This window comes from Mrakia frigida, assembly GCF_051309035.1.
Source record: "Mrakia frigida strain ATCC 22029 unplaced genomic scaffold BDY24scaffold_3, whole genome shotgun sequence".
In the NCBI taxonomy this organism is placed as follows: domain Eukaryota; kingdom Fungi; phylum Basidiomycota; class Tremellomycetes; order Cystofilobasidiales; family Mrakiaceae; genus Mrakia; species Mrakia frigida.
The window spans coordinates 209,822-225,962 of record NW_027481278.1 but is presented as its reverse complement, the minus strand read 5'-3'; the positions used below and the strand labels follow the sequence as shown (position 1 = coordinate 225,962).

Genomic DNA, 16,141 nt, shown 5'->3' with positions numbered 1-16,141 from the left:
TTGTTGTTTCTATGCCCCTTTATGCCCCCCATGGACTTTAACTCTTTCTTCTCTCGCGCACGCAAAGGCAGAGATAGACCCCCTCGAAGGAGAAGCAAAGGTTGGGTCATAAAAGATCGAGAGGCAAGATCAGAAGTCGTCGTTGTATGTAGAGATGAGCCGAGAGAGAGATCAGGCAAGATAGGGGTACAACCAGATAGAAAGGAGACGGTCACAGATAGTGAGGGAGTACAAAAGAGGGAAGGAAGGAAAGACGCGACGATGGGTCGCGTCGAGAAACGAAACCGAACCGAAACCGAAACGCTAAGACTAGTCTAAACTGTAGAAGAAGGAAGGGTGAAAGACAAAGACGAAGTGTAAAAGCCCCAGAGCATCTACGAAAATGGGGAACGAAGCAGAAAGGAGTCCAACGCGTCTACTCGAAATCAAAAGGCAGTCTCCCTCCAAACCTCGCCACTCCAATCACGCCCTGGTTCGTATGCACAATGAGTGAGCCTGGCAAGTCTGGTTTACCTGCGAAACCCCTGTTCAAACGAAACGCCAGCCCGAAAGAAACAAGTCAGCGTTCAATCGTTCGTTCGACGCTTCTACTCTCCTCCCTCGAACGAAACGAAACGAAACGACGCACCACCCCATGTATCCTGTCACCAAGAACTTCACATCCGTCAAAACGACTCTGAACTTCCTCCCGAGATCGTACGGATCCGACGTAGGGAAGGGCGGCTCCTCCGGTAGGAGTCGTTTGATCTCGACGGGTGAGCTGAGTCTCAGAGAGCCTTGGAAATGAGGAGAGAGGTTGACTGCGAGTGATCCCAACGATCAAAGAGAACAGTGAGCGATATGAATGAACGAGAAGGAGTGAAAGAAGGAAGAGAACGAACCTCCAACCGAACCCGTATCCGACGCAATCGTCGCCTGCAGAGGAACGTGGTAGAAATGCCTCTGGAACGAAGCGGTGATATTGCCGTGTGTAGACGTGAATTGCATCTTGATAGGCGCGAGGGAAGGGAGTGGTGAGTGAGGAGTCTTTCCGGGGAGGGAAGGGAAGTTGATCTTGGACGCGTCCTCTTCGTCCTCGTCGTCGTTTGGATCTGAAGCGGCGTTGATAGGGAGTTCGAAGTGAGGAGTGGAAGGAGAGTAGGGGACGGGTGTGATGAGGGAGATGATGGAACGGGAGTTGCCGCTGTGAGAGCAGGGAGAAAAGGAGAGTCAGCGAGGGAAGGAAGGCAGAAGGAACCAGAGAGACGAACGATTCCGTGTGAACGGCAGCCTTCGCTCCAGCTACGATCGAGAGGTTCCCAAAGTAGGTCCCTTGTCCGGTGGTCTTGATCTCGAGGTTACTGGTGATCCTGACGTTATCGAGGGAGACGGACGAGTTCTCGGTTGAGAGGGACAAGGCGTGAGCGGCGAGGGACTGGAATCGCAAGGGAGAACGAGACTGTTCAGCTTCTGTTTTCGAGCACAAAGAGAAGTGGAGAAGGACGAAGAAAGAATCACCTTGATGTAGATAGCAGCCCTCTTCGCCTTGACTTCCAAACTCAACCAGCTCTTCTCCTGCAAAGACTTCTCGAGATCGAACGCGTTGGGCTCCATGTCTCCCATCGCCAACGATCCTTCGAGACCGGTGACGGAGAACCGACCCATCGTGCGATCCGAGTTGGGAGAGGTTGGAACGTAGATGGTGACGTTGAGGATCGGTGGTGAGGGTGAAGAGGACTGAACGGGCGGACGAAGAAAGAAGGAAAGTCAGCTTCGATTCGGAGTCGACGCCTCTCTGAATCCCTTCAACTCCATCAATTCAGCTCCTCTACCTCGAGTCCCCAAGAGAAACCATAGTCCATCATAATCCCAAACCACCCTCCTTTTCGAAAATGTGCCAAAACCCCGACTGTATGCACTCACAAAAACCCCAACCCCTTCCGCTCCCCTCCCCTCCATGAAGCACACCTCCGTTCCTCCTCCTCCTTTCTCCACCTCCATCTCCTCCTCCCTTTCCACCAGCACCAACACCCTATCCTCCAACCACTCTTCTCCTTTCAACGCCTCGTCCTCCTCCCTCCACGGCAAGAAGGTCACCGTTCCCTTGGGCGAGACGTTCGTTTCTCCCGCTCCTTGGAACCCAGGTCTGCGTTGAACGGCTCCGAAGTGGATGAAGAGGAGGAGGTCTTCTTCGAGAGGTAGAACGTAGGCGGTTCGGAGGAGGGTTTGATTCGAGGAGGAGAAGTAGGAGTGGGAGGAGTGGGAGGAAGGAGGGGAGGAGGAGGGAAGAACGCGATTGCAGACGTAAGGGCCGGAGGAAGGGGAGGTACCGTGAGTTTCGGAGAGGTGCGGGAGGTAGAGGGTTGAATCCCATCTGAAGGTTAAACGAAACAACAACAGAGACGATCAGAGGAGGGAAGGGAAAGGAAGTAAGGAGAGACGAGACGGAGGTGAGCTCATGGCGCCTTCCTCCGCAGGCCATCCCTCCCTGTTCTCTATGCAAGAACTATATAAACGAAAAGCGTACCTTCTTCCCTTGAACCCTTTATCAACCTTCTCCTTCTCAGCTGGATTCCCACCCACAGGCGGAGGCATGGGCGTCTTGCTCCGTTCACCTCCTCGTCCTCCTCCTCCTCCTTCCTCCTTGTCCTCCACCTCTCCTTCGTCGTACGTCAACGTCCCTACGACAACCAACCCTACGACAACGAGAAACAAGAAGACCTTCAACCAGAGGTGTTTCCGGATCGATCTCTTGGGAGTGGGAGGGGAGTAGGAAGGAGGTGGATCGATGGGAGCTGAGGTTGAGCTGGTCGAGGGGAGGAGGAGCGGAGTTCGTTCGGTTGATGAGCTTGCAGAGGGTGGAGAAGAACGTTGTTTGTCGTCGGAGGAGGGTTCGGTGAGGATCATCGTCGTAGAAGCATCCCCTTCCGAAGGGCGAGGAGGCGATGGAGGGGAGGGAGAGGTGGGTGAGAGTTGGAGGATGGGGCGAGGGAGAGCCGAATCTTGGGCTAGAGTTCGTCGTCGGCAGAAAGGCTTTTTTCTTAGAAAGATACTGTATCGAGAGAACGCTTCGACGCTCCCTGATGTATATGTTGGTTTGCTTTCATCAAGAAGAAACAACCGAAAACGCTAGACTACAACACAACCGACGCTCCTCCCAACTCAGCCCTCCTCTCTCCTCCTCTTCCTCAACCTGCACCATCATCTCCCCTCCCAATCCCAGGCACAACCATCACCACCACCGTCACCACCGCTACCATCCCCATCAACACCCCAGCGATCCTCCAAGCCGCCTTCCTCTGGGCCTTGAGCACCCTCTCGTCCTCGACCGGCCGCGTTCCAAATGCCATTCCCGTGAGACGCCAGAGCGTGATGAACCAGGGAGCCCACTTGACTTCAGGTAGTTTGGGAAGGTTCAGATCCGGAAGGTTGAACTTGAGCTTCAGTTTCCAGAACGTCCTACGAGTGGCGCTTGGGAGTCGAGGGAGGGTTGGACGACGAAGACGCGGTTTGGAGGAGCCGGTGTGAGAGGAGAGGAGGGATCGTTGAGAGGTAGTGGGTGCGAGGGAACGAGAGTAGGGGAAAGAGGTAGAAGGTGAGGAGAGGGTTTGGGTTGTTTGAAGGCTGAAGTTGGAGGTGAGGTCGAGAGGGTGAGGAGGGACGCGTCGATCCGACGAAGGCGGCGAAGGGAGGGATTCATTCTCGACTTCTCGGACGGAAGATAGACTGGGTTGACGTCCTCGACGAGCTGCGAGACGAGAGGAGAGGGAGGAGTTGGATCGAGAAGTGGTGATGGCGGAAGGGTTTGGAGGAGGAGGAGGGAGAGGGTGCAGTTCCCATTCTCGTTGTTCTCGTACTCCAAAGAGGGCGACTGTAAGAAAGGGAGAACGATCAACTTTGCTTCGGTATTCGAACAAAAGTTTAGACCGTTACTCACGCCAGAAACAGAGCGACTTCCGGGATCCCATCGCGTCTGAGGAAACAAAAAAAGAACGAAAGGTCAGTTCGATTCGAAATCGGACGCGTCTCGTCTCAAACGGCTGCAAAGAAGACTCACAGCCGACTCCACCCAAGAACATAGGAACAACGATCAATCTCCAGGGTCTCTCGACTGCTTTCCCGTCGGACCTGAACGGGCTTGGATTGAGGAGGAGGAGGAAGAAGGCGATGAGGGCGAGGACGGAGAGAAACGAACCGCTGAGCAATCGTCCGAGCTGTAGACGAAGTACGAGATACGTATCAGCAGTGCGACGCAGGAAGAAAAGAGAGGAGAATCAAGGCTGAGGGAACTCACGGCAGTCCTATGATCCAGATTCTCCAACGCGTCCTCCAAAAACCCACCCTTCCCCGCCAGCCACTCCTTCTCCGCCCACTCTTCGACCTTCCCAGCCAACCCACTCAGCACGTCTGGATGCGTCGTCATTATAGCCTCCCTCCTCATCTGATCCGTCACTCGGAACTCCTTCGGGAGTCGTTCGGCGAGAGAGAGAAGAACGTTGAGCTCTTCTCTCAAAGGCTGCGTCGATTCCTCTTGATTGTCGTAGTCGTGCGGAGGAGGAGTTGGAGGGACCGACGAGAGGGGAGAGGGAGGAAGAGGGGAGAGTGGAACGGTTGTGAGCGTCGAAGTGAGAGGGTCTTGAAAAGGGTTGGTCGAAGAGGAGGAAGACGCGTTGCTGCTGGGGAGGGTTGCTGCTCTAGGACGAGAGCCGGGCGATAGGGTAGGGTGCGGGGGTTGTGAAGGTCGATTCATTGTTCCAGCGTTCGAAGAAGAGGAGGAGGAAGTTCCAGACATCCCTCTCATTCTCGTAGGAGGTCGCGACGAAGAAGCCTTCGACCCCGTCCGACTTTGACTTCGATTCCCGGGTTCGTCCTCGTCGTAATCCTCCTCTTCCGACTCCTCCTCTTCGTGAGGTCGAGGAAGGGGTCTCTGACCCATCCCTCTCAAACCTCCTGCTGTCCTTCTGCTGCTGGCTGCTGATCGAACGCTCCTAACGTCCGACGAAGTGGCGTCAGGCAAACTGGCGGCACTCGGGAAAGTTGGGAGTTTAGGAGCGAGTGGGAGCGGGAGTGGAAACCCTTCGGGAACGAGAGTGAGCGGAGGAGGTGCTGATCCTGATCGAGAACGAGCGACGAGGGGGAGGTCGTAGACCATGGGCTGAGGTTGTTTGGCGGAGGGAGAGGAGGAGGAGGAGAAGGCTGACTGAGGAGTCGAAGGGTTCGAGCTCGCTCCGGCTGAGGAAGTGGGAGTGACGGGAAGACGGAAGCTCGCTGGTGTCTTCAGGGGTGGTTGGGGTGGGAGGGATGTGTTGTTGGTGCTGAGCTTGTTGTGAGAGGAAAGGGAGAGGAGCGAGATGAGTTGGAAGGGTGTCGGAGAAAGGAGTTGATCTTCGAGGTCCAGAGCGAAGAAGTCGGTACGATATCTACGAAAAGATCACCCACAGACCAAGATCAGCCTCGCTGTTATCTTCGCTGGATATAGAAAGAGGAAGGAAAGAAGCGTACCGTTCGAATGCAACGAGAAACTCAAGCGCACCCTCGTCCTCCCTCCTCCTCCTCTCCTCTCCATCTCCAAGCCATCCAGCCTCCTCGTCTCCTTCCCTTCTGGCCCTGCTCTTTCTGTTCGCCAGCCAACCCCTGAGATCCACCACTCCAATTGGGCTCTTCGTCTTGCCAGCAAGAATCAACCTGAGCGAGATGAGCTCCTCCAGCTCCGAGTCTCCTCGTCCCTTCCCTCCTCGAAACGAGAACTGAGAGGCAAGCGAGTCGATCCTTGAGAAGGATCCTTTGGATGTAGATGAAATCCGAACGAGTGGGTTGAGTCGAGAGAAGTCCGTTGGTGCTGCTGGGTCCTGCCCTAGCGGACACGAGCTGGATGAAGAGAAGGAGTAGGGAGGGAGACCAGACGAGGAGGGACGGGGAGAGCAAGCTGACATCCTCGTTTCCTTCCTTTGGTCCTGGCTTCCTGGCCTCGGAGAATGAGAGTGGGGTTGGAGTAGTACTGGAAAGGTGGTGGTGGTGGTTAGGAGGTGCGAGGATGAGGGCTCGACATTTGGTGAGGAGGGAAGGAAGGAGAGAGAGGGGAATCGAGGTCGAAGGGTCGGAGTCGTTGGAAAGGGGTCGACAGAAAGAGGGACGACGACGCGACGCAGCTCGCAGTTTTTTTTTTTTCCTTCATCGAGCGGTTGCTGGATGAGCCGTATACGATTTTCTCAGCTTAGGAGAAAGGAGAAACGAAGGGACGAAAGAGTGGCCGGTGGCACGAGCTCGTCGCGTCCGCACCCTCGTCGTCTCCCTTCCTGCTGTTTCGTTGAGCATCGAGGGCAAGGAGATGGTTTTGGAGAGAGTAAGGATAGGGAAAGACTCGGAAAACTTTCTCCTTTCGATGATGGTGGTTCGGAAGGAAAGAAGAGCAACGATTCGAGAACCTCACCCTCTGCTCCCGTCTCTCTCTCTTCCGTCTCTTCCCTCTCTCCCTCACCCTCTTTCCCTTCGCTCGTTCTTGTAAGGCAAAAATTTCGTTATCTAATCGTCGTCGTCTCTCTCGTCTCTGCGTCGGCTACTACAACATCCTCCTCCCTCAACCCTCTAGTCTAAAATATCCCAAAGAGTGGTTGAGTCTTTTCTAGAGTATCTCTCCTCTACTCGAGCTTCCTCCTCTTGGAATCGTTGGGCGCAAGGAGGGACTTTCCGGTCATCTCTATGTGTGGTGGTGGTCGAGCATCGAGTCGGAGTCGGAGAGAGGGAAGAGGGAAGAGGAGGGGAAAGAAAGAGGAAAGAGAGGTCAGTTTCGAGTTTCAGACGCGACGACGACGAAACGACGAAAGGAAGGGAGAGGGAGAAGAAAAGTTGAAACGAACCCTTGGGCTGCTCGATTCCCATGATGGCCAAGACTGTAGGCGCAACATCAGCGAGGCAAGCAACTCCCTCCTTGTCCTCGACGAAGGTAAGACCCTTGGTCTCCTTTCCGGTCATGATGAAGGGAACAGGGTTGGTGGTGTGAGCGGTGTGAGGGTTTCCGGTCTCGGCGTTGAGCATCTGCTCGGCGCTAGAGTGAGCGAGAACGAAGGAGTGGAGGAGGAAGGGAGGGAAGAAAGTCAGCGGACGCGTCGAGAACGGAACGAAAGCTGAGAAAGAACTCACTTTCCGTGATCGGAAGTGACGAGAAGAACGTAACCAGCAGCCTCGCAAGCCTCGTAGACGGTCTTGACGGCCTTGTCGGTGGCTCCGATGGCCTTGACGGCGGCGTCGTAGACTCCAGTGTGTCCGACCTGAACGAAGGAGAGAAAACGAGACGAGATCAGCGAGCTGCCTTCCCTCTCTACACCTCTCGCTCGAAAGAGATTCAACTCACCATATCGGGAGGAGCGAAGTTGCACATGATGAACCTGTTCGAAGGAAGCAAAGCAAGTCAGCTCGAGCTCGAAACGACGAAGAGACGAAAGGAGAATGAGACTCACTCGAACTCGTTGGTCTTGACGACCTCAGCGACCTTGTCGGCGACGGTCTGGACCGACATCTCAGGCTGCTTGTCGTAGGTGGCGACCTTTGGCGAAGGGATCATGTGTCGGACCTCGTTCTCGAACTGCTTCTCAACTCCTCCGCTGTGAGAAGAAAGAAAGAGAGGGACGCGTTAGCTCGAGATAACGACGAGCAAGGGAAATGGCAAGGTAAGACGAACTTGAAGAAGAAGGTGATGTGGCTGTGGTGAGAAAGGAGGGAGGGAAGTCAGCTTCGAGTCGGAAGTGGAAGAAGAGGAAGAGGGAAAAGGAAGCAGAACTGACGCGTATCTTGATAGGACGAGAGAGAGAGGAAGGATCGAGGTCAGGAAAGCTGCTCCAGTAGACAAAGACGAATCGTATCAGATCGACTCACTTCTCGGTCTCTGAAGAAAGCGAAAAAAGCAAAGAAGAACGGAAGTCAGCTCTCGCTCTTTCTCCTCGTTCCCTTAACTCGAGCTTCCGAACGAAGAAGACGACTCACCGGCAATGTGGCACTGTTTAGCACCCTTCTTGGCGAGCCACTCGGCGAGGACGTTGTCCATGGAGGTAGGAGGGAAAGCGATGGGGAAGGGGAACTCGGAGTTGTATCGAGACATGGTGGTGATGTTGAGGTTCTTGGGGAGGGAGACTTCCATGGGAGGAGGGGCGACTCCGAAGACCTGGACGATCTCTCGAACTCGGTCGGATCGGTAGTTGAAGAAGAAGAGGGTGTCGTCGTCTGTTCAGAGAAAAAAAACGGGGGAAGGGGGAGGGAAGAGAGAGAGACGCGTCGAGAAAGGTCAGCTCGTTCGTTTCCGACCCGTCGACCTGAGAGACGCAAAGAAAGAGAACTCACCCTTGATCCTGCTCTCAGCACCTCCAACGACAATGGGCTTCAAGAACTCGTCGGTGACGTCGTTCTTGTAGTTGGCCTCAATCGACGCAACGGGATCCTCGCTCGCCTCTCCGACTCCACCAACGAGACCGTCGACAGCGAGCTTGACCCTCTCCCACCTCTTGTCTCGGTCCATAGCGTAGTATCGTCCGATGACGGTAGCGATCTCTCCGACTCCATTCTCAGGGAGAGCGATGAAGTCGAGGAGCTCCTGCATGTAGCCAGCAGCCGAACGAGGAGCGGTATCTCGACCGTCTCCGAAGAAGTGGATGTAAACCTTGGGGACACCGATCTGCTTAGCGGTCTTGAGGAGGGCCTTGAGATGGTGGATGTGGGAGTGAACTCCTCCGTCGGAGACCTGAGAGAAAAAGGGAAGGAAGAAGCGAGAGGGTGAGCTCTTGAGAAGATGGAGGAAGGGGTCGAGGAGGGAGGGAGAAACGCACGAGTCCGAGGAGGTGAAGTCGACCGTTGGTCTCCTTAGCGTGCTTGAACGACTTGACGATGTTCGCGGTCTCGTAGAACTCTCCAGTCTTGATAGCTGCAGGCACGAAAAAGAAACGGGCGAAGGGAAAGGAAGGAAGAACGTGGGGAGGGAGTTTGGTTGAGTTGAGCTTTGAGAGTTTTAAGATTGGGGAGGAGGAGATCTCGCTCGAGGGAGCCGATAAAGATACGAAAAGGAGTAAAACGTACACTGGTCGATTCGGACGATATCCTGCCAGACGATACGCCCAGCTCCGATGTTGAGATGTCTGGAGGAAAAGAAGAGAGAGAGAGAGAGAGAGACGACGTCAGCATCGATGGACTCTCGACCCTTTCCCTCCTTTGCTGCTCTTCCTCGTCCTTCCCTGCCCGAGATAAAAGCTGCTCAAGACTCACCCGACCTCAGAGTTTCCCATCAGACCATCAGAGAGTCCAACGGCGAGACCGTGAGCCTGGAGAGGACTGTGGTCGTGCTCAGCGGCAATGGAATCCATGTTGGTGGTGTCGGCGTTTTCGATAGCGTTTCCCTTGATGCCCTTGGAGGCAGCGATACCCCAACCGTCGTGGACGCTGAAGAAGTAGCAAGAGCGACCGAAGAGAGTAAATGTGAGCTTGCTGTTAAATTTGAAGAGGGAAGGAGTTGGAAGGAAACGGTTGGGGAAGGAAGAGAAAGAACGAACATGAGGCAGACTTTGTCTGTAGAGAATTAAGCAACGGAGAGGTCAGCGAACGAAGCTCGGTACAGAATCTATAGAAGCCTGGACGAACGGTTAACAGCAACCATGATTGTTTTTGAGAGTTGTTTTTGGGGGGGGGGAGGGAGGGGGGGTAAGATGTGGTTTGAGGAAAGGAGGCAAGAGCGTTTGGAAAAAGAAGAAGGAGCGCCTTCGCTGAGCTTCTCCTTCAACCAAATCAGCCTCCAATCTACACAAACACATAGCAACCAAGTTTCTCATCGAACTCGTTGGATGGACGAGCAAGAGCTTTATGAACGACTAAAGGTGAGTCTCAGCCAGATCAAGCTCATTCTCTAGGAGAAAGGGAGGAAGGGAAGGAGTGTTGAGCTCGACGAGTGACGCGTTCGATTCCTTCTCGTCCGTTCTCACCTCTTCCCCTCCTTCTACAGGGAGAGTTCAACCCCCCGCTATCTCCAACGGTAAGTTCGTCAGAGAGCGCATTAAGCCAGAGATCAACGTGCCTTTGTATCGAATCGCTAATCCTTCGGCGTCCACTTTCTCAGCTCATCACGACCCTTCTGTTCGACCTCGACCCTTCGGATCCCTCCTCCCTCTCTCAGATCGAAGATACTCTCAGAGTCCTCGCTCATTCAGCTCAACAAGAACAGCAGCAACAACAGTTCTACGACGATGTCGAATCACCAGCAGGAGCGGACGGAGAGCAGCAGGAGGAGGACGAGGAAGGAGTCCAACGAGCTCTCGAGGAATGGTCGTTGAGCTCACGGTCGACTTTCACCGACAAGACTGGATCGACAGATGCTACCAGTGTAGACGGAGGCTCGGGAGGTGTAGGCGAGGATACCAACAGCTCTAGAAAGTTTCTAGAGACTCTCTTCCCTCATATGTGAGCTTGATGATCCACCAAACACCTTCTTCCCTTTGAATCGAGCTCACCTCTTCCTCCCTCCCTTTCCTTTCCTTCCTCTTTCCTCTCACTTCTTCTGCGTCCCTGCCCCAGGTCCCCTTCCACTCTCCAACAAGCTCTCGACGAAGATCCTACCGCCGATCTCGAAGACGTCGTCGAATACCTCCTCTCCATCGAGTCCATACGGGAAGCAGAGGAACGAGGAGGGACGTGGGAAGGAGACGGAGCAGCAGCAGCCCTTCAGTGGGAGAACATGAGTCAAGACGAACGAGACCAGCTCTGGGAAGGAAATGCGGAACTGGACGACTTAGATTCGGAGGAGGCAGCAGCAACTTCGTCTTCGAGGAACTCGTCCTACGCTGGAATGGCTCGATCTTCCCTCCGCCTCGAGACTTCGTTCCAGGAGGTCTCGCCCAGGAAGAAGAAGAAGAAACAACCTACCTCGACTAAAACGACCCTCAACTCCCTACCTTTCAACCAATCTCATACGAGGTCCAGCTCTCCAGCTTCCTCGTCGAGATCGACTTCTCGTCTTCGTCAAAACGCGGTCGCGTCGACCTCTTCCTCCGCTTCCTCCCCTCGTCCGACCTATCTCCCTCACCTTCCACCCTCAACCACAACAAACAACCACTGGGCCACACTCGACTCTCTATCCCTCACCCTTTCCGCTCTCCTTCCATCCGCGCCACCCTCCCTCTTCTCCTCTTCCCTCCACTCACCCTCCCACCCTTCCACCCACGCCGCCCTCCTCTCGGCTCTCACCCACCTAGGAAACCAGTTCTCAGACGGAGACGACGGTCCCAGACCCGACATGCTTCTCGAGATCCTCTTCGGCGACGAAGACGACGCGGAGCAGGAGCTGAGGCACACGGACGAGGTCGAGGTGGTTTGGAAGGCTTGTCGAGGGGATCTGAGTACAGCTTTGGATGTCTGGGAGGTGATGAGAGAGGTAGAGGGTTGGGGTGGATACAAGGAAGTGGTGGTAGCAGTGATGCCGTCGAAGGTTCCTTTACCAGAGAGTAGGATCTCAAGCCCGCTCATCAGTCCGAGTAACTCCCCTCGACTTTCGACGCGTCGACCTTTACCCAGCTCGAACGCTTTCCCTCCTCTCATCGACTCACCATCCTCGGTCAACACCCCTCTTTACCCCTCTCATCTCTTCTCCTCCAACGGAGCTTTCACCATCTCACCCGCCACTGCTTCCTCCTCGACCGATCCACCTCTCTCCTCCACTCCGTCGAGCACAACCATCATCACCAACGGAGCTACTCGAGCAGCTTTTCCTCGGAGACCTTTACCTCAGAAGATTCATAACCTCCAGAACAAGTGGAACCCGACGGGGAAGGACGGGAAAGGGAAGGGCAAGGAGGGAGGAGGACATCGGTTGGCGGAGTCGATTCCGGCGTATGCGAGGCAGGGGAGGACGAGAGAGGGGAGAGCGGAGAGGTGGGAGGAGTTGAGGGAGAAGGAGATGTTAGAGAGGGGGTTGAGGAACGAGGTGAGTTGGTCCACGGTCTAGGAAGAGAGGGCGGTGAAGGCGAGGAGAAAGGCGTCGAGGAACGAGGACAAAGCTGACTCCTTTGCTTCTCTTTCTTCCTTGCCTTTTTCGTTCCTTTCCTTTTCCTTGCTTCAGGCCCTCCGAGCAGCGACCCGTCACTTCCAATCCGGAACGGCTGCGAACCAAGGAGGATCCATCGCTGCCCACTACGCTGAGACTGCCCGGAAGCTGAGTGATACGACGAGGAGATTGGGTCTGGATGCAGCGAAGGCTCAGTTGTTGCAGCAGCATAAGTGAGTATCCGTCTTTGCTCTCGAGTTCGGTCTGTGAACCTCGAAGAGAGAGAGAGACGAACGAATCGTCGACGCGTCTCGCTGACCTCCCCGTTTCGTTTCGTCTTCGTTCAGGTACACAACAACCTACATCGACCTCCACGGACTCACAGCCTACCAAGCTCTCTCCATCGTTCGGGAAGCTGTTCATTCGTGGTGGGATACGAGAACCAGTAAGTTTGGCCTGCTCTTTCCCTCCTTCTCTCTTCGCTCGCTGACCCTCGCTTCCCTTCTCTTTCGCTCGTCCGTTCTTCCTCTAGCTACCCCTCCCTCCCCGGTCTTCACCATCATCACCGGTGTAGGACGACACTCCCCGGGTCAGAGGGCAGTCCTGGCTCCTGCGGTCGCGAAGATGCTGCTCGACGACGGATGGAAGATCTCGAGAGGGCAGGTGGGGACTATTCTAGTGCTAGGTGCTGCTTGATACAGGAGGAACTGCTTGCGTTTGCTTATCAAACATCTATATATGTTGCTCGTGCGTTTTCCAGCGGAGAGGGAGGAGAGTCGACAAGACGCGTCGAGTCCTCGTGTTTGCCCTCGTTCTCCAGCTTGAACCCTCGCAGTTCCCCTCTTCAAAAAACGAAGTATAGGCCCAGGTGTATTCTCTTGGGTTCTTCAATAAGCAGGGCTTCCAAACTTCCTCGCCACCCTTCAATAAACCATTCTAAAAGGTGACGTCAGTCAAACCTCGAGCTCATCCTCCTTCCTTCCTCCCCTCCCTCTCTTCTCCCCCACTCCCAATCCATTTCTCGAACCAAATACAACATGTCCAACCCCACTCCCACCGAACCCTCTCCCTCAGCTCTCCACGGTCAAGCCGTCTCCCTCCAAGGGCAAGCTTACGAGGTTCGTCTCAAAACGCTCACGACTCCGCCCATCTCGTTTCGAGCTCACCTCTTTCTCGTTTTGGGTTGCGTTCCCTTCAGGCCATCGGAGCCGTTACTGGATCAGAAGCCTGGAAAGCCTCAGGAGCGGAGCTTAGCACTGCTGGTCAAGAGGAGCTGGAGGAAGCCAGGAGGATTGCGAAAGCTGAAGCGACGGTTGAGAAAGTTGAGGGGAAGGTTGAGTCGTGAGTTTGTTTCCTTTTGTCGTCTTTCGTAGTCTCCGGCGTCGTTGAGGCGAGAGGTATCGAGAGGAGAAGCACGCTAACATACGGCTGCTCGGCTTTTTCGTTCGCAGTGCCTTCGGAATGCTCACAGGAAACGCTGAAACTCAGAAGGAAGGGAACTTGAAGACCGAGGGAGCGACATGGAAGAAAGCTGCTGCTGAAGGAGAGCTGCCGCTGTTGGATGCGAAGACGCTGAAGGGGAAGATGGAGTCGTGAGTGCATCTTCCTTCTTGCATTCGAAGGGAGAAGAGAGACGACGAGGAGGAAAACCCAGCTCACCACCCTCTCCTCCCTCTCAACTTGTTTGGTTTCCCCAGAGCCGTCGGGATGGTCACTGGAGACGCCTCAAAACAGAATGAAGGGAACCTCAAGGTTGAGAAGGCCGAGTGGGGACTGTAGTCAACCTCACGATCTATGCCTTTCCTTCGACCAACTCAAAACTCGAAACGAAAGCAGTCGTTCAATCGTCCTCCTCGCTCAACAACCAACCCTCGCCCATCAACATCTCTCCAACCTCCTTCCTTCTCTCCCTAACCAGGTTCCCCATCGTCCAAGCGGGCAGTCGGGCGGGCTCCTCTCCCTCCTTCCGAGGCGGAGGTGCTCCTCCTCCGGCTGCTCCAGCGGGAGATACGAGAGTCGTGAGACACGAGTAGCAGAGGTGGTGCTCCAGTGGTGGTTCGTTGGAAGAGGTGGGCGGTAGAGGAGTGGTTGGGAGGGATGTGAGAGAGGTGAGGGAGAGCCATTCCTTCGGGGAGGGATCGGCGGGACTGGAGTGAGAAGAGGGAAGACGCGTCAGAAAGGGAGACGGAGACGCGTTTGAGAGGTGGAGGAAGGAGGCGAGAACTCACAGTTCGCACAGAGGGCAGACTCGACCTGTCCATGCTGCTGTAGGAGAGTCGGCGTTTCCAGAGAAGATGAGCTTGGAAGCTGTTCGAGCGATGGTCGAGACGGTCGAAGGATGAGATCGGTCCAAGCTTTGAACGAAGTCTGCGAGGAGATTCCGAGCGAAAAGTCAGCAAAAACTGGTCAAAGGAAACAAAGAGGGCTCGAGTACTCACCTCCAGTCAACTTCTCGATACTCCCCTTCCCACCTCCCCCGACCATCATCGATCCCAAATTCCAGCTCCGCAACCCACAACTCCTTGCGAACCAACCGACCTCCTTCCCGCTCAACTGGGTCATCGGTCTCACGACCTTCACGCCAACGACGTGAGTCGTGGTAGGTGCGACGAGGAGAGGAAGAGCGTATCCTCCTCCTGAAGCGGTCTGGGAAATGATGAGGGACGCGGCTCGAGTCGCGGTGAGTCCCGTGAGGAAGAGGGTAGGGTTGGTCGTGGGTGAGGAAGAGGAAAGGGAAATGGCTAGACGGGTGAGAAGGGAAGAAAGGAGAGAGGAAGTGATTGCTGGGTGGGAGGGAGTAGGAAGAGTTGAGAGGAGGGTTTGATAGTGAGAGGTGGGAGGGGAGGACGAGGACGCGTCGGAAGACGAAGGGAGAAGGGTCGTTTTGAGAACTGCGAGAGGAAGGGAGCGATGGTATGAGTAATTTTCGATCATCAATGTCTGCCTTTTTTTCTCTAGTCATAATGAGAACACTCACCTCGTCCTCCCTCAACGCTCACGCTCAACATCCTCGCGTCCACACCAACCTTCAACTCCTCCTCACTTCCAACCCCGATCAGCCCACCCTCCCTCTCAAACGCCTCCTCGACACCGACCCTTCTCCACTCCCACCCCCACCTCTCCTCCACAACCTTCTTCAGATAGGCACCCATCTCCTCTCCTCCCTCTCGTCCGAAATCAACCCAAGCGACGACGATCCTTCCCCATCGCTCCCGACCTCTCGGACCCGAGGAGCAGTAAGATCGGTGGAACATCTCGAGCAAGGAGAGCGAGGAAGAACCTCCTGAGCAGGCTAGGAGGACGGGAGGCTTGGTGATAGGGACGGCGGAGGTGGAGGCCGCTCGACGGGAGGACGAGGAGGGGAGGGGAGGGAGGTGAGGGACGATGGAACGGGTGAATTTCTGGAGGACGAAGGATGGGAGGCAGTTCCTGGTGAGAAAAAGAGAGGATGGGTGTCAGCTAGATGATCGGAGATTTCCAAGAGTGGTCTAGACAGCTCGTAGAGACGGGAGGAGGACAGGGAAGAGGGAAGGAAGCTCGAAGTGGTGAGCTTCGCTCGATTTTGACATCCCTTCTTCCTCTCTTCCCTCCCTTCCAAATCTTCCAGGCTATTATCCCCTCGCGCAGCTGAGCACCTAAGATGTATGAAGCTTGTTTCACCAGATGTGATTCTCACTCGATTCCTACAAGGCTCCCTACGAGCTCTTCCATCCTTCAGCCTTGGAATCCTTCTTTGCGAGCTCTCCAGAAAGTTGACTTCGGCTGACTCACTTGCAATAGCTGCTATGCCTCACGACGAGGATTCCCTTCTCCTCCTTGCATCGTATGCATATCGACGAGTCAAGCTTGGGCTTTCCTGAAGTTGACAAGGGCGAAAAGGGAGGAAGGACGAAAGGGTGAGCTTGAGTCGAAGGAAGGGAACGAATGAGGAGGGAAGGAGTGCAGAGAGAGCGCGTTCAGACTCACGCTCCATCATCTTCTCAGGCGCGTCTCCATCAGGATTGAGGGAATCGGATTCAGGTGGGTTCGAGCAAGACATCGCTGGCAGAAAAGAAGACTGAAGGAGGGAGGCGTCGAAGGTGTTGAGGGCCAAAGAAGGGGAACGAAATCGAAAGCGAGCTCGTCCTTGTCGAGCTCACCTCAACAGCA

At 55.0% G+C, this 16,141-nt stretch overlaps 6 protein-coding genes across 6 annotated transcripts; 2 read left to right on the top strand and 4 right to left on the bottom strand.

Moving 5' to 3' along the window:
- Window positions 1-366: 366 nt before the first annotated feature.
- On the bottom strand, window positions 367-3,153 carry BDY24DRAFT_156174 (uncharacterized protein). The gene is made up of 7 exons (XM_076636152.1): window positions 2,507-3,153; window positions 1,903-2,353; window positions 1,498-1,716; window positions 1,251-1,414; window positions 882-1,183; window positions 629-800; window positions 367-524 (listed from the first exon to the last, which is right to left on the bottom strand). The coding sequence occupies exons 1-7, from the start codon at window positions 2,884-2,886 to the stop codon at window positions 416-418; spliced, it is 1,797 nt and encodes a 598-aa protein (XP_076500204.1). The 5' UTR covers window positions 2,887-3,153; the 3' UTR covers window positions 367-415.
- Window positions 3,154-3,832: 679 nt separating this feature from the next.
- Window positions 3,833-6,238, bottom strand: BDY24DRAFT_156157 (uncharacterized protein). The gene is made up of 3 exons (XM_076636151.1): window positions 5,482-6,238; window positions 4,037-5,399; window positions 3,833-3,952 (listed from the first exon to the last, which is right to left on the bottom strand). Exons 1-2 carry the CDS (start codon window positions 5,910-5,912, stop codon window positions 4,070-4,072), a joined length of 1,761 nt encoding a protein of 586 aa, XP_076500203.1. The 5' UTR covers window positions 5,913-6,238; the 3' UTR covers window positions 3,833-3,952; window positions 4,037-4,069.
- A 379-nt stretch (window positions 6,239-6,617) lies between these two features.
- Window positions 6,618-9,616, bottom strand: BDY24DRAFT_405769 (2,3-bisphosphoglycerate-independent phosphoglycerate mutase; the record flags this gene model as incomplete). The annotated part of the gene is made up of 13 exons (XM_076642669.1): window positions 6,618-6,676; window positions 6,837-7,024; window positions 7,120-7,247; window positions 7,331-7,364; window positions 7,437-7,580; window positions 7,658-7,678; window positions 7,852-7,861; window positions 7,960-8,196; window positions 8,314-8,710; window positions 8,796-8,890; window positions 9,043-9,101; window positions 9,229-9,402; window positions 9,597-9,616. 13 exons carry the CDS (start codon window positions 9,614-9,616, stop codon window positions 6,618-6,620), a joined length of 1,566 nt encoding a protein of 521 aa, XP_076500202.1.
- A 67-nt stretch (window positions 9,617-9,683) lies between these two features.
- BDY24DRAFT_376372 (uncharacterized protein) lies at window positions 9,684-12,748 on the top strand. Its single transcript, XM_076638660.1, has 7 exons — window positions 9,684-9,833; window positions 9,959-9,988; window positions 10,073-10,413; window positions 10,528-11,932; window positions 12,068-12,225; window positions 12,340-12,437; window positions 12,525-12,748. Exons 1-7 carry the CDS (start codon window positions 9,801-9,803, stop codon window positions 12,686-12,688), a joined length of 2,229 nt encoding a protein of 742 aa, XP_076500201.1. The 5' UTR covers window positions 9,684-9,800; the 3' UTR covers window positions 12,689-12,748.
- Window positions 12,674-13,780, top strand: BDY24DRAFT_376368 (uncharacterized protein). Its single transcript, XM_076638659.1, has 4 exons — window positions 12,674-13,110; window positions 13,191-13,333; window positions 13,444-13,584; window positions 13,690-13,780. Exons 1-4 carry the CDS (start codon window positions 13,030-13,032, stop codon window positions 13,769-13,771), a joined length of 447 nt encoding a protein of 148 aa, XP_076500200.1. The 5' UTR covers window positions 12,674-13,029; the 3' UTR covers window positions 13,772-13,780.
- BDY24DRAFT_376364 (cytoplasmic tRNA 2-thiolation protein 2) lies at window positions 13,781-16,096 on the bottom strand. The gene is made up of 6 exons (XM_076638658.1): window positions 15,959-16,096; window positions 15,764-15,848; window positions 14,970-15,421; window positions 14,431-14,883; window positions 14,221-14,359; window positions 13,781-14,139 (listed from the first exon to the last, which is right to left on the bottom strand). Exons 1-6 carry the CDS (start codon window positions 16,029-16,031, stop codon window positions 13,833-13,835), a joined length of 1,509 nt encoding a protein of 502 aa, XP_076500199.1. The 5' UTR covers window positions 16,032-16,096; the 3' UTR covers window positions 13,781-13,832.
- Window positions 16,097-16,141: the final 45 nt, after the last annotated feature.